Source organism: Meles meles, chromosome 4 (assembly GCF_922984935.1).
Source record: "Meles meles chromosome 4, mMelMel3.1 paternal haplotype, whole genome shotgun sequence".
Lineage (NCBI taxonomy): Eukaryota > Metazoa > Chordata > Mammalia > Carnivora > Mustelidae > Meles > Meles meles.
The window spans coordinates 93,774,032-93,788,139 of record NC_060069.1 but is presented as its reverse complement, the minus strand read 5'-3'; the positions used below and the strand labels follow the sequence as shown (position 1 = coordinate 93,788,139).

At 35.5% G+C, this 14,108-nt stretch overlaps 1 protein-coding gene across 2 annotated transcripts in view; it reads right to left on the bottom strand.

Annotated features, from left to right (window-relative positions):
* Nucleotides 1–14,108, bottom strand: part of ATR (ATR serine/threonine kinase) — a 99,015-nt gene that overhangs the window by 25,372 nt on the left and 59,535 nt on the right. For both annotated transcript variants that reach the window (XM_046002125.1, XM_046002126.1), the window contains exons 28-34: nucleotides 12,059–12,237; nucleotides 9,122–9,286; nucleotides 7,983–8,074; nucleotides 4,362–4,453; nucleotides 3,771–3,948; nucleotides 2,095–2,274; nucleotides 1,498–1,657 (exon numbers count right to left, since the gene is read on the bottom strand). In XM_046002125.1, the coding sequence (XP_045858081.1) occupies nucleotides 1,498–1,657; nucleotides 2,095–2,274; nucleotides 3,771–3,948; nucleotides 4,362–4,453; nucleotides 7,983–8,074; nucleotides 9,122–9,286; nucleotides 12,059–12,237 (1,046 nt within the window). The remainder of the gene's footprint in view (nucleotides 1–1,497; nucleotides 1,658–2,094; nucleotides 2,275–3,770; nucleotides 3,949–4,361; nucleotides 4,454–7,982; nucleotides 8,075–9,121; nucleotides 9,287–12,058; nucleotides 12,238–14,108) is intronic.

Here is a 14,108-nt window from a genome sequence, read left to right as displayed (position 1 = left end):
TAGTGAGTAGTAAATGAAGAGGTAGACTGGAACTCAATCAGAAAAAGCCTTGTATACTTTCTAGAGTTCAGACTTCATCATAAAGGCATGAAGAATACTTCAAAAGACTTTAATAAGAGGAGCTACATGATTCAATGTGCATTTTAAAAAGATCACAAACTACAATCATGTTCACAGAGAAATAGGGAGACTCAAAAAGGCTATTATTAGAGGCTATAAATGCTAAAAGCATGAATGAAAGCACAGATAAGAGAGAAAACTCAAAAGATGTTTTCTTTTTAACTTTCAAATAGGCAATAAGTTATTATTAACTACAGTTACCATGCTGTACACTATACTATGACTTATTTATTTTATAACTTGAAGTTTGTATCAAATATCAATAGATGGGGTGCCTACATGGCTCAGTTGGTAGGACATGGAACTCTTTTTTTTTTTTTTTTAAAGAGAGTGTGTTTGAGGCTCTATCTTACAACCCTGAGATCATGATCTGAGCTAAAATCAAGAGTCAGAAGATTAACCAGCTGAGCCACACAGGCACCCCAAGCCTGCAACTCTTGATCTCAGGGTTGTGAGTTTGAGATTCAGGTTGGAGGTAGAGTTTACTTAAAGAAAAAAAAAAAAATCAAAAGATATTTCTAAGGAAAATTTAGTCTCCACCTGGAGATGGAAATGAGGGAGAGGAAGAAGTCCAAAATGATGCCTAGATTTGTGTCTTAGATGAGAGGATACAATAGAGTCCTATTTAGAAAAACAAAGAATATAGGACAAGCAGTTATTGAATGGTAAATCATCAACTGCATTTTGAACATATTGAATTGAAGGTATTACAATACATAGACTAGCACTAGCTCAGAAAACGACCAGCTTCTGCAAGTATAGGCTGAATCATTATTTTGCCTCCACAATCACAGATGGAACCAGCTACAGCTGCTAAATGTCAACTTCAGAACATGCAATGCTTACTACTAATTCTAGACTGGTGGCAAGCATAAGGAGATACATAAGTAAAAACCATTTAAATCTGGTACATAATCTTTGCAAGTAGTTCAGATACTCAAAAAGCCTCTTTTTCATTACTATTGCTTCAATCTAGGGATGGCTGGGAACTTTTGTTCTTACACTAAGTCTTTTCTGATAGGCTAGATCAGAAATTATTCTTGACAATAAAACTGGATTAATTATCTACCAAGGATGTAAGCAGTGAACAATGTTATTTTCATTTAAGAAATATTTTTTGAGTGCCTACTATGGGCTCCACGTATATATATGGGAGGTAAAAACAAAGTAAAAATTGGCTGCTTCCCTCAAGGAAAAAAAAAAGGAACACATGAAAACTGCACTTTCAACTTGAAATGGAAAGACATTTAGGGACTTCAGGAAAGAAGGAACAGTTTCTTCTTATGGTAGAATGATAAAGATGACAGAAAATGACTCTGAATGTGGGATAATCTACAACAGAATACATATACATGATGACGTTCTCTTGGCCATTACCTTGGACCATAGCCACTTTGCCCTTTCCACATACAGTTCGGCAAGTCGTGATTCTCCAGCATTAAGGAGAGCATTGTAGGCTGTCTGGTGGTGACCGGCTTTTCTAGCTACTCTGGCACTCTGTAGCCAGCATTCTCCAACCATTTCATTGTAATCTGGTCTATACGAATGTGACAAAAACAGGGGAAAAGAGCATTAAGTATATTCAACAATTTAACTAAAAATCTCTCTTCCTATCATGGAACCTTCTCAATTACTATTTCAAAGAAATTGAAGAAGATTCATTTGTTGAAAAACTGATTTTAATTTTCTTAGCATGTTCAATTTTTGTCAGTTATAAGTCTATGAAAACTCTAATACTGACTTGTATCTGTATCTCTCCCAGATATTTTAACAATAAAAATGATACACTGCATATGAAAGTAATTTTCAAGTTCTAGGTTCATTTCAACTTACACAGTATTTCTTTGACAAATGGTAATAGAAAAACATACATTGGAGAGAAAATTAAGAAAGATAAATACTCCCAAGTAATATGCAAATATAATAGAAATTCATGATTACTGACATAAAAAAAAAAAAAGAAATATGAAAAACCTTTTGTTGAGGCTTAATAAAGCTCTGCGGAGAGCCAGGATGGGCTCTTTGGCTCTGTAGGAATTCTGGGTCATTTCTAGTCGAGCTACCCAGTTTAGAGAATCTTCTTGAGAACTGTCACCTGGCAACTGGTGAAAAAGTGGTTTGATGCTATGCTCCAACTCACACAACATGTGCAACCTGGAGACAGATAGAACCTATGTAAAAATGTTATCATATTCAGCCTATTAATCTCATATACAAAGTACATACTCAAATTAGCCATGAAGAATTTGAAATGTGGGGGCATCTGGGTGGCTCAGTGGGTTAAGCCTCTGCCTTTGGCTCAGGTCATGATCCCAGAGTCCTGGGATTGAGCACTGCATTGGGCTCTCTGCTCAGCAGGGAGCCTCCTCCCCACCCACCCACCCCCCCGGCCTGCCTTGTGATCTCTATCCATCAAATAAATAAATAAAATCTTAAAAAAAAAAAAAAAAAAGGAATCTGAAATGTGAGATTTTCTTTGGAAGAACTTAGCCATTATATATTTTTGGTATATAAACAGTAACATTTTTATCTTTTTAAATTGGATATAAAACACAACTTACATTGCTTCAAATGTTTAGTGGTTTGCTATGGTCCCCAAATCCCTATTAATTAAATTGGAGAAGGGTATATAAAACGAAATTCAAGTGTATGAAAATCAAATTTTATTACCTATATAACAAAAAAAATACAGGTCCATTATAATCAACAGAAATATGTGCATATACTGCTGGTGCTTCTATAAGAGGGCCAGACATAGTAGATACCAGCAAAAAAATGTGAAATGATGCAATTTTAGTTTTTCTAAGAATGATGGAAACACTTATGACACAGTCACACTACCTTTTTTCCATTTATAATACTCTGTCTATGACTCAGTGTTCAAGGACACAGTTGAGCAGCTACAGAAAAGAATCTCAGTGGTCCAACCTACAGTTTCATTAAGCTATTACCAAAGGGGCCAATACAAACTACAGTAAATTCTTTAAATTAAAAAAAAAAAAAGTTCTGAAGTATTTTTTAAATTATAACATCTATTATTTTCCTCAGGTGAACTAACAGACCTGAAATGTTTTTCATCATTTTCTTCCTTACCTCTAAAAGTTAATTTTCCTTTCTACTAGATAATGCCTACATTTTGGGGGAGGAAAATGTCAAATGCATTTCTAAATAAGAAGGAGAAGAAACTAACAAGTACTGAGCACCAAAGTGCCAGGGCACAGATGTTTACACTGCTCAGGTTAGTTACAGAGCAAATACAATATGACATTACAAAAGGATGAATATAAGATATTTTTCTTACTTTTTAGAAGTCTCTCATAATTGCCTTTCCAATGAAAGGGATATGTATTAGAACATTTTTTAAAAATTAAAGGGTGAGGGGCACCTGGGTGGCTCAGTTGGTACAGCATGTGACTCTTGATCTCAGGGTTGTGAGTTCGAGTCCCATGGTGGGCATAGAGAGTACTTAAAAACTAAACAAAACAAAACAAATATAAGGTGATTTGAGATAAAGGAATAAAAGAGGCATTGTGTGTAGATACACAGGATACCAAATATACTATCACTTACTTACTAACCAAAATGTTCCAAGTCTGTGTGAGAAGACAAGTTATTCACCAGGAATATAAAGATGGAAACCCCTCATATACCTCACAATATATTCATATCCTCGTTGGTAAGAGCCTCTTTCAAAGCTTGCAGCTGAAAGAGGTACAATTTGTTCTGCTCTCACTAGTTTCAGTGTGTCATAAAAAGCTGTGATATCTCTTTTTTTGGCTGATAATAATAGCTGTCCCAGTCTGACACTCCATGTTGTAGATTTCCCATCTGAAAAATAAATGTAGAGCCCCCAAACAAGCTTTATTTCATTTGGTAAAATGGTCAGCAGAAATACTGAAACAGATGGTTTCATTCTACTTTGAAAAACTAAACAAGGCAATTATAAGACAAGCTGAAAGATTAATTATAGATGTTTCTTAGCTACTTAAGTCTGAATATTTATAGCATATTAAAATTGTTTCTCTTGGGTGCCTTTGTGGCTCAGTGGATTAAAGCCTCTGCCTTCGGCTCAGGTCATGATCCCAGGGTCCTGGGATTGAGCCCCGCATCAGTCTCTCTGCTCAGTGGGAAGCCTGCTTTCCTTCCTCTCTCTCTGCCTGCCTCTCTGCCTACTTGTCATCTCTGTCTGTCAAATAAATAAATAAAATCTTCAAAACTTATATTATAAAAAGTAATTTTACCTGCTGCCAAATAGTTTTCCACCAAATCCCACTGTGACAATTTCCAAGCTGCTTCCACTCTGTATGTGTTTAATTCATCTGTCCATTCAGACCTATTAAGAGAAGCCAGTAGCAAATAAACTTTATTTAAAGTGGCATTTAGAGATTTTTTCATTGTTTTAGAACTCTATTTACTGTATTTATTGCTCTATTTATTGTATTATACTATATTTTGTACTTAGATACAAAATAATTATCTCTATCCAAAATAACCCCCAATTTTTAATCTTTCCATTCCCCCAAGACTTTTTTTTCAATAATTACTTCTAAAAGGGCCATTTAATTATGCCATTCCTTAACAAATTAAATTGTGCGATATAGGAGCGCCTGGGTGGCTCAGGCATTAAGGCTCTGCCTTTGGCTCAGATCGTTATCCCAGGGTCCTGGAATCAAGACCCACACTGGGCTCCTGCTCAGCAGGAAGCCTGCTTTTCCCTCTCTTCCTCCCCCTGCTTGTGTTCCCTTTCTTGCTCTGTCTCTCTCTGTCAAATAAATAAATAAAATCTTAGAAAAAAATCTTTATAAAAAAATAAATTGTGCTATATTAGAAGAGAAACCGATGCCTGGATAATTACAAAATGCAGTTTACAATTTACAATTACAAAGGGCAGGAAGGAAAAAGAGACAACTGCATATATACACCTTCAGAGGTAAGGAATTCTCAGAACTTGGGACTTCTGAATTAAATTTAAGGCAAAAATATAGGAGCCCGTGGGTAGGTCAGGGACAAGTGGGAGTACCTAGGACACTCAGTAACAAGAGCTTAAGAAAGTTACAAATGGGGGGCGCCTGGGTGGCTCAGTGGGTTAAGGCCTCTGCCTTCGGCTCGGGTCATGATCCCAGGGTGCTGGGATCAAGCCCCGCATCGGGCTCTCTGCTCAGCAGGGAGCCTGCTTTCTCCTCTCCCTCTCTCTCTGCCTGCCTCTCTGCCTACTTATGATCTCTATCTGTCAAATAAATAAATAAAATCTTTAAAAAAAAAAAAGTTACAAATGGGGGCACCTGGGTGGCTCAGTTGGTTGGGTGTCCAACTCGGTTTCAGCTCATATTGTGATCTTGGGGTCCCGTGATTGAGCCAAGGGCTTAATAGGCTACCTGCTCAATGAGGAGTCTGCTTGCCCCCCTCTTACTCCTCCCTGTGCATGATCTCTCTCTAAAATAAATAAGTAAAATCATAAAAAAAAATCTACAAATGATGTGTCAATGGCATAACAAAGGATATAAAATTTTGCTACCTAAAATATATATTATTAAACTATTTTTGGTGACTTTAAAATTTGGGTTTGTAAAACCAGTATAATATTGGTAATTATTTTTTCTAAGCATTGTGCTTATGTGACATTAAGATGGGGTAATGATATTTTATATCATGACTACATAGAAGAAGGTAGACTTTCCCCATATTTCCTTTTTATCAATTACACCATTTGAGTATCTGCTATATGCTACACACCGGGCTAAGCACATTTTTCCATTTAATGATTTAATAACACTGAAAGATACACATATTCTCATTATAAACACGGTAAAAGAATCAGAGAGGCTAGGATCAATGTCCTTTAAAGTATTCCTTGCTTTTTCTGTAGTTAAACACATTTTTAAAAATTTAATAAATGAGTCAAGTTTTTACTGAAAACCAAAAAAAACAAAACTTATTTATAGCAGCATAAATACTGACTACCTTCTTTCTAAATACAAATTCCACCAAAAACACTGTAACAAGGATAGAATATACTAGAAATGTAGTTTTTGAAAGTCCAGTTGTGAATAACTTTATAAACCCATCATCAGATGCCGAAATATCAAAATTTTAAGATAAAAATCTGAGTAGAATAAGCAGGATTTGCTATCTAGAGGGGATGTGCTGTAGTAAGCATTATACCAAGAAGTACGAAAAGGCAGTGAGGATCAGGCTGTGAGAACTTATCCACAAGAATACATAAATTAAAAACTGTAATACAGTCGGGGCACCTGGGTGGCTCAGTGGGTTAAGCCTCTGCCTTTGGCTCAGGTCATGATCTCCAGGTCCTGGGATCGAGACCCACATCGGGCTCCCTGCTCAGCGGGGAGCCTGCTTCCCCCACTCTCTCTGCCTGCCTCTCTGCCTACTTGTGTCTCTGTCTGTCAAATAAATAAAACTTTAAAAAAATAGTAATACAATTAATAATTCTGGAGAAATATTTGCTTAAATGCAAATATTCTCCCCAAAGAAAACACATGCCCTCAATGACCATTTGATCCAACAGGACAGAGAAATCTCGACCATCTATTGACACTTGACTTTTCACAGCTCAAAGATCAAGAGGCTCCATGTATCCCAGATCCAAAAAAAAGACAAGAGGAGTCTAACTGTCCAAGAAGCATTATTAGGAAACCTGACACCTAGGCTTAAGCCATGACAAACAAATCTTCCCAAAGTAATTATAAGGTCTCTCAACTAACCTAGAGAAACAACTAAAACATATAATCACTCTTTCTCTGCCTCTGCAAAGCTTCCTCCCTCATTTCATAAATTGCATTACTGTGAAACCATCTGATTAACAGTGAGCTTCTCTGCTCTCAAACATTATAGAATTGTGGTTTTTACAAACAGTTTGGAATTACAGAAACTATACTTAGGGGACACCTGGGTAGCTCAGTTGATTAAGCAGCTGCCTTTGGCTCAGGTCATGATCCCAGGGTCCTGGGATCGAGTCCCACATCGAGCTCCTTGCTCGGCAGGTAGCCTGGTTCTCCCTCTGCCTACGGCTCCCCTTACTTGTACACTTTCTCTCTTTCTCTCTGACAAATAAATAAATAAAAATCTCTAAAAAACAAAAACAAAAAACTATACTCAGAAGAACTGTTTTGAGAGTCCTAACTAAAAACGGTGGTCAGTGTGCTCTTTTGTTAACTGTGATACCATCCTTTTGATCAGATCTCACTGATCTTACAGATCTCACTGCCCATAATAGTCAGTCAGCATCTGGTAAATTTAACAAGAAGTAAGTCTTTCAGCTCTCAAAGCAAGGCAGCTTCAAGAGCAGAACCAACCTCCACAGTTACTCCTCAGACCAAAAGACCTATGTAGCCTTAATCTTTATTACACATATGTACTACTTTTTTGCATCATTTGGTTTGCTGTAACAAACCCACTTTCTTTAGCAAAAGAAGGCAGCTTTCATTTTTATCAATCCTTTAGGGAAAAATCAATCCACACAATCTGGAGTGATGTTCTACAAATCAGTAACAAGGTTTCCCCCTCCCCAACACAGAAAATAACTGGTGTTGATAATGTAGACAGAGCTTAGATACTTTTTGGATACATTCTTATGAGCCTCACCAACACCAGGTGAGCTTTGGAAGATTTCGATCTTAAAGCAAATATAATTCAAGGTTGACTCTTGGGACAGAAGATGAGCTGTTAAGTGCTAAATCAACTCATGGCAAAGTAGAAAAAAATATTTTTTTTTGTATCTCCAACACCATGAAAATATAAAAAAGATTTCATTTCTTCAATAATTATATCAACCCAATTCACTAATTAAAATTTTCCCATTCAGATATAATAACAAAAGAAAATGATTCTTTAAAAAATATTACCTGTTAGCATGTACTCCATTCACCTGAGTGATTACAGTGGACAGCTGACCAAGACCTAACATGGACTTCACTACTCCATGATAATGAATGATCTAGAAATTTTAAAATATTTAAAATAGCAATGATCATTTCAAAAACACCTTGGGAAACAAGGACAGTTTAACTGATATTCGTTAAAATGTTATTTGCCTGATTGAGCCTATCCTTAGTTCAGCCACTGACTTGTTTGGCCTAATGGCAAAGTGCCCAACAATAACCTAACACATGTGAATATTAAAAAAATACATACACAACCTAAAAAATTCTCAGACTGAATTTTTTTTTTCCAGATTCGGTCTAATTTTTGGTTCAAATCAAATATAAAAGTAAGAAGTACTCTTTAATATTTTATTTAAAGATTATAGGCAATACTACTTCTCACACAAAAATTAAAACTCCAAGTTCACAATAACATTAATATAGACTTAGGGCATTAGTAACTAAAAATTACGTTGGACTACGCAATATTCTTTAAAATTGAAAACAAGATTGTGACAAATAAAGACCTTGTACATTGAGCTTCTGAGAAAATGAACATGTCAAATACAACAAAAAGCAATATCCCACGATTACAGAGAATCTAAGCCAAGATTATAAATCAATAATTCTAAACTCCCTTCCTATCCTTGTAAACATGAGATATATTAACATGTCCACATTATAATTATAACTTATTGATTCTAAGGGATCATTTCAGAAATTCACAGATGATGGTAGGGGGCATATGAAATGTGAAAATGTTTCCTAGGCTGTAGAGAATCACAATTATTATTAAAAAATTGACATACATGTTATACTTTTTATTACATACTAAAATTGTATACATTTGAGTACCTGGACACACAGCTTAATACAAATATAATCCTCAACAAACCTCATTCATTTGGGGGATTTTCTAAGGTCACAGAAACTTGGCATTGAAAGGATTATTGAGATCATCTCACATCTTTGATTTTATGAATCAGGAAACTCAAGCTCAGAGATGATTAACTATTTTCTAGACACATTGTGACACTAATAGAGACAGCACTGAAACAAAGATTTCCAGAGTTCCTAGTTCAGGGCCTTTTCATTATGTTGCCTTTAGTTTATTATCTTACCTGGTCTGGTTCTAGCTGAATAGCCCTGTCATAACAAGCAGTAGCATCCCTCAGTAAGCCAATGCTTTCATGTTCAAGGATCTGTTCTTTCAGAGATGGTTCTGCCTTTCGAATTGCGCTTACTCCAGCTACTCCATCTGGTTCATGCATAGCAGCGTACAATTTCTTTGTTCAACCATAACAAAACAATTAAATAAGAGGAAGAAAAAAACACAACTAGAAGTAAAGCTATTAAGATGACCAGTTTATGAGAAAAGAGCATATGAGAATTTTTCTCAAAGCAATAGTAAGTATTTGTTTCAAGGCAGACTTCACAATAAACTTATAAAAAACCTATTTCCAGGCATCCTATTATTTTAACACCTTTGTTCTACTTAAATGAAAATCTACATTATTAATTGTTACTGATAATGAGTTATAAAGAACGGCAAGGTCCTGAACTCTCTTTAATCCAACTTATGATAAATTCTACTGAATAAAGTTTATAAGTGTTACAAAATTTTTAAGTAAGTATTTTAATATATTGATATAGAGATGCCTCAAATCTGAGTTTGATGGAGATATTCAGGTTCAAGATAAAAATTTGGCAGCAATTAGTACAAAGATGTTCTTTAAAGACTTGGAAAAGGGCATGATTTAGTGAATGAACAGGGTGAGGGAGGAGAAAACAGGGGAAGGGAAGGAAAGTGGAGTACTTCCATATTAATAGAGGAAGAACGAACAAATGAAACTGAGAAGAGAAACCAGACTAGTTTATAGGAAGCTGGACAATGTGATATCCCAGAAGCCATGAAATAAAAGCAAACGTCTTTTTTTTTTTTAATACTGTATTTATTTATTTGACACAGAGAGAGAGACCACAAGTAGGCAGAGAGGCAGGCAGAGAGAGAGGGGGAAGCAGGCTCCCCACTGAGCAGAGAGCCCGACGTAGGGCTCAATCCCAGGATCCTGAGATCATGACCCAAGCCGAAGGCAGAGGCTTTAACCCACTGAGCCACGCAGGCACCCCAAAAGCAAACGTCTTAATAATAAAGGAATGGTCAAATGATTCTGTGAGATTAAGAAAATGAGAAATGGGAAACATTTACTGGATTTGGTAACATGGAGGCAACTGATTTTCTTAGCAAGAGCAGTATCAGTGGAAGAGAGAAAAAAGTCTTATTGGAATGATCAATGAACGGAAAGTGAATACAGAGAACAGAAACAGTTCTTTTAAAACTGACTATAAAGGGAGACAGCAAGATGGGCAGTATCTGAAGGAGAATGTATGACCAAGGGAATTATTAAAATTAAGATGGAAGGTACAAGAGCATGTCTATATACTGCAGTTGAGGAAGATAAATTACTGATACTAGAGAAAGCAGAATATTGAAGGACTGAAATCAAGAACATAAGCAGAAAGACTGAATTTTGACAGGAAAGGATCCTTCCTTAGGAATAACATAAGAAAAGAAAAAAGGATATGGTGCAAAAGTCAGTATATTTTCAAATTTGGTGGACATCTAGCTTCCATTTTCTCCATGACAATAAAACAAGACTACTAGTTGAGAGTGAGTGAGGTACAAGCTGAGAAAGGAGAAAAAATGGTCATCCTGAAGAGCAGGAAGGTAGGCTTACTAGAGAAACATAGACGGACTGAAGGCAGTATTAAAAAGAGTCCTGCTGAGGTCACAGATTACAAACTTAAAGTAAAAGCAGTTAAAAATCCACTGTGAAAAAAAAAAAAAATGTGATGTTTCACCAGCAATGTTCAACTGCTTAAATGCAAGACACTGGTAAGACAGATAGGTGAGTTTATCCAAGGACGATATTTTACAAAGTAAGTATCACACAGATTGAGAAAGATAAGGGTGAACATCTTTGTAAGGGAATGATTTTAATAGGGAACAATAGGCTCAAAGCTAGGCAAGAAGAAAAATAAAGACAGGAGAAGGCTAATATTCATCCCAAGACTACAAGCTACTGGGGTGCTTGGCTGGCACAGTAGGAGGAGCATGAAACTCTTGATCTCAGGATTATGAGTTTGAGCCCCACGTTGGGTGTAGAGATTACTTAAATGAATAATGAAAACTTTAAAAAAAAGGCTATACGCTACTAATTTTTCGGTTTCTCACTACTTTGTGTTTTTGACTTAAAAAAAGTCTACCAATTTTGACCTCTTATTTAATCCCCTGTATCAGCCCCACCTTCCCCTTTTTTTCCTTCCCTACACAATCAAAATATTATCACCTAAACCATTATTTCACTAGCACCATCATGCCCAATTCCTATTAAAACCAGCACATCCCCCTTCCCACCCACCCCAAATTCAGGGCCACATATCTCCTAAGCTTAACAGTGGCCTGCTTCCCTTGCATCATTGCTATTTCAAACCTTCCCTCCATGACTGTCATAGTCATTTAGCTAAAATACCATTTTGACCATGGCACTTCCCTGGTTAAAATCCTCTAAGAATTTTGGACAATTTAAAAGGTCCTCTATGTTGTATCTTTCCTCTACCCAAATCTTTATCTTTCCTCTACCATTACCAAACTGACACTTTACTCTTTAGCCCAAACCACATTTTTTCCCAACTCCAAACAGATGCCTCTGAAATATCTTACCTCCTTCTTTTACCTATCTACCATCCATTCTTTGAAACCCAGCTTAGACATTGTCTCCAAGAAGCCCATACTGACCTCCTGCTCACTCCCATCTCCTACCCTCTACTCCCATCCCACACAGAGGATAGCCCAAGTGTCCTTCCTGAGAACAACAGCTATATCACCCAATACCAAATTGATGTTTATCTCTCGCCACTAATCTGTAAGCTTCTAAAGTGCTCATAAATTATCTAGTAGCTAGCACAGCATCTAAAACACTCAATAAAATGAACAACATAAACAAAAAAGACTGGAAATATTAAATATCATTAAATTTACTGTATTAATTTCAAACCTGTAAAAATCCAAGATGCTCTTGAATATTTTGTTTCTTTTCTGTAATAAATGATTCAAAGTGCATTACAGCTCGTGTATATGCTTTGGAGCGAAAGGAAGCTACTGCCAGGGTATCCTGAGGTATGAGGTCTAGAAAACGAGTTACACTCTGATAGTCTTCATAATCCACAGTAGATACTAGATTATAAAAAGACAATTGAGTGATTAAAGACTTATAAAATGAAATTTTAAGAGTGTCAATTTACACATACATTTAATTCTAATTACATTTAAATACAATGAATACTTAAATACATTTAAATTCTAATTTATTGAAATTCAATTTAGTTCACTAAATAAATTCATCTAAATATATTAGAGTTTCATACTTAGAAGGAACTACCAGAGGATTATTCAGAGTATTCTTGCTCCAACTCCACCAGTATAACTTACCTTACTTTGAGATATTTAACTTATTTGAGCTTGTTTCCTCATATATAAGAGGGAAATATGAATATTGTCCTGCCTTCCTTACAATGTTGCTGTGAGGATTAAATGCAAATCTGTATTATACCATATCATTTCACTCATATGTGGAATTTAAGAAACAAACGAACAAAGGTGGAAAAAAAAGAGAGAAGCAGACCAAGAAACAGACTCTTTAGAGCACAAACTGATGGTTACCAGAGGAGAGGTGGCTTGAGGGATGAGTGAAATAGATGATGGGAGCTAAGGAGTGCACTTGTGATGATATATCATATATATATATGATATATATGGCACTGGGTGATATATATATATGATATATATATATATATATGATATATATGGCACTGGGTGATATATCGAAGTGCTGAGTCACTATATTGTACACCTGAAACTAATATTACACTGTGTGTTAAGTAACTGAAATGTAAATAAAATTAAAAAAAAAAAAACTAAAAAAAAGAGTAAATCTGTATTAAATGTTGAAAAGACACGAAGATGACATAACAGATACAAAGATGATTTATTAATGATAATTGTAAAAACACTGATAGAGTGTAACAGTAGGGAAAAAGCAGAATTACAAAATAGCTTCTTTTTAAAGTTTAGAATTGTTAACAATCTACTTTTTTCCTCTGTTGCCACATAAATAATACAACTGTTTTAATGAAAATTCAAAGTAGAGGTGCCATTGAAGTAAAATCACGAATACCTAGGGTACTTTTTTTTCAAGAATCTAAGAAAAGACTTAAATTGGAAACTTCAAAATGAGGACAGTCCAATTCATGAATTCTTATTTAAAACTTATAAATTTTAGTAGCAATTCATAACAGTATGTAGAGAACAGGAAACAGAAATAAGTTTCTTCAAAATTTAAATAATAAAGGTGATAAATTTAAAAGCGATTATATTTAAAATAAGTCCTCGATTCAATCAAAATTTGTAGATAAAATTATGAGAAATGTTAAAAATATTTTATTTCTGAACCATTACAAATGTTATTTTTAAAAGCTAGTATATTTCCCTTTTAATGTTAATGTTAGTAGGAATGGCAATAGAGGTTGTATTTGGTTTTATTTTTTAAACATTTGTATTTATTTATTTGACATAGAGAGAGAGATCATAAGTAGGCAGAGAGGCAGGTAGATGGAGAGGGGGAAGCAGGCTCCCCGCTGAACAGAGAGCCTGATGCGGGGCTCAATCCCAGGACGCTGAGATCATGATCTGAGCCAAAGGCAGTGGCTAACCCATTGAGCCACCCAGGCACCCCTGTATTTGGTTTTACAGAACCATTTACACATGCAGAAATAGGAATAAACATCAAATTGCTAAATCAATGGAAAATATATTAATAATTAGCCACAATCCTCAGGAAAACAATCCCCCAGATATTTGTTTGCCAAGTCCAAAAACTTTTAGAAAAATAAGCGATTGTGCTTAACAATAGGACTGTATGTGTTTTCCTCACATATATGGACAAGAGGGAGACACAAGCTGAGAACTCCATTAAGTGAAGGTCTCTTTAAGGATTGTTAAACAGTCAATTTTTCAATTACTCTCAAAGTCTAGGTGGCAAAACATGT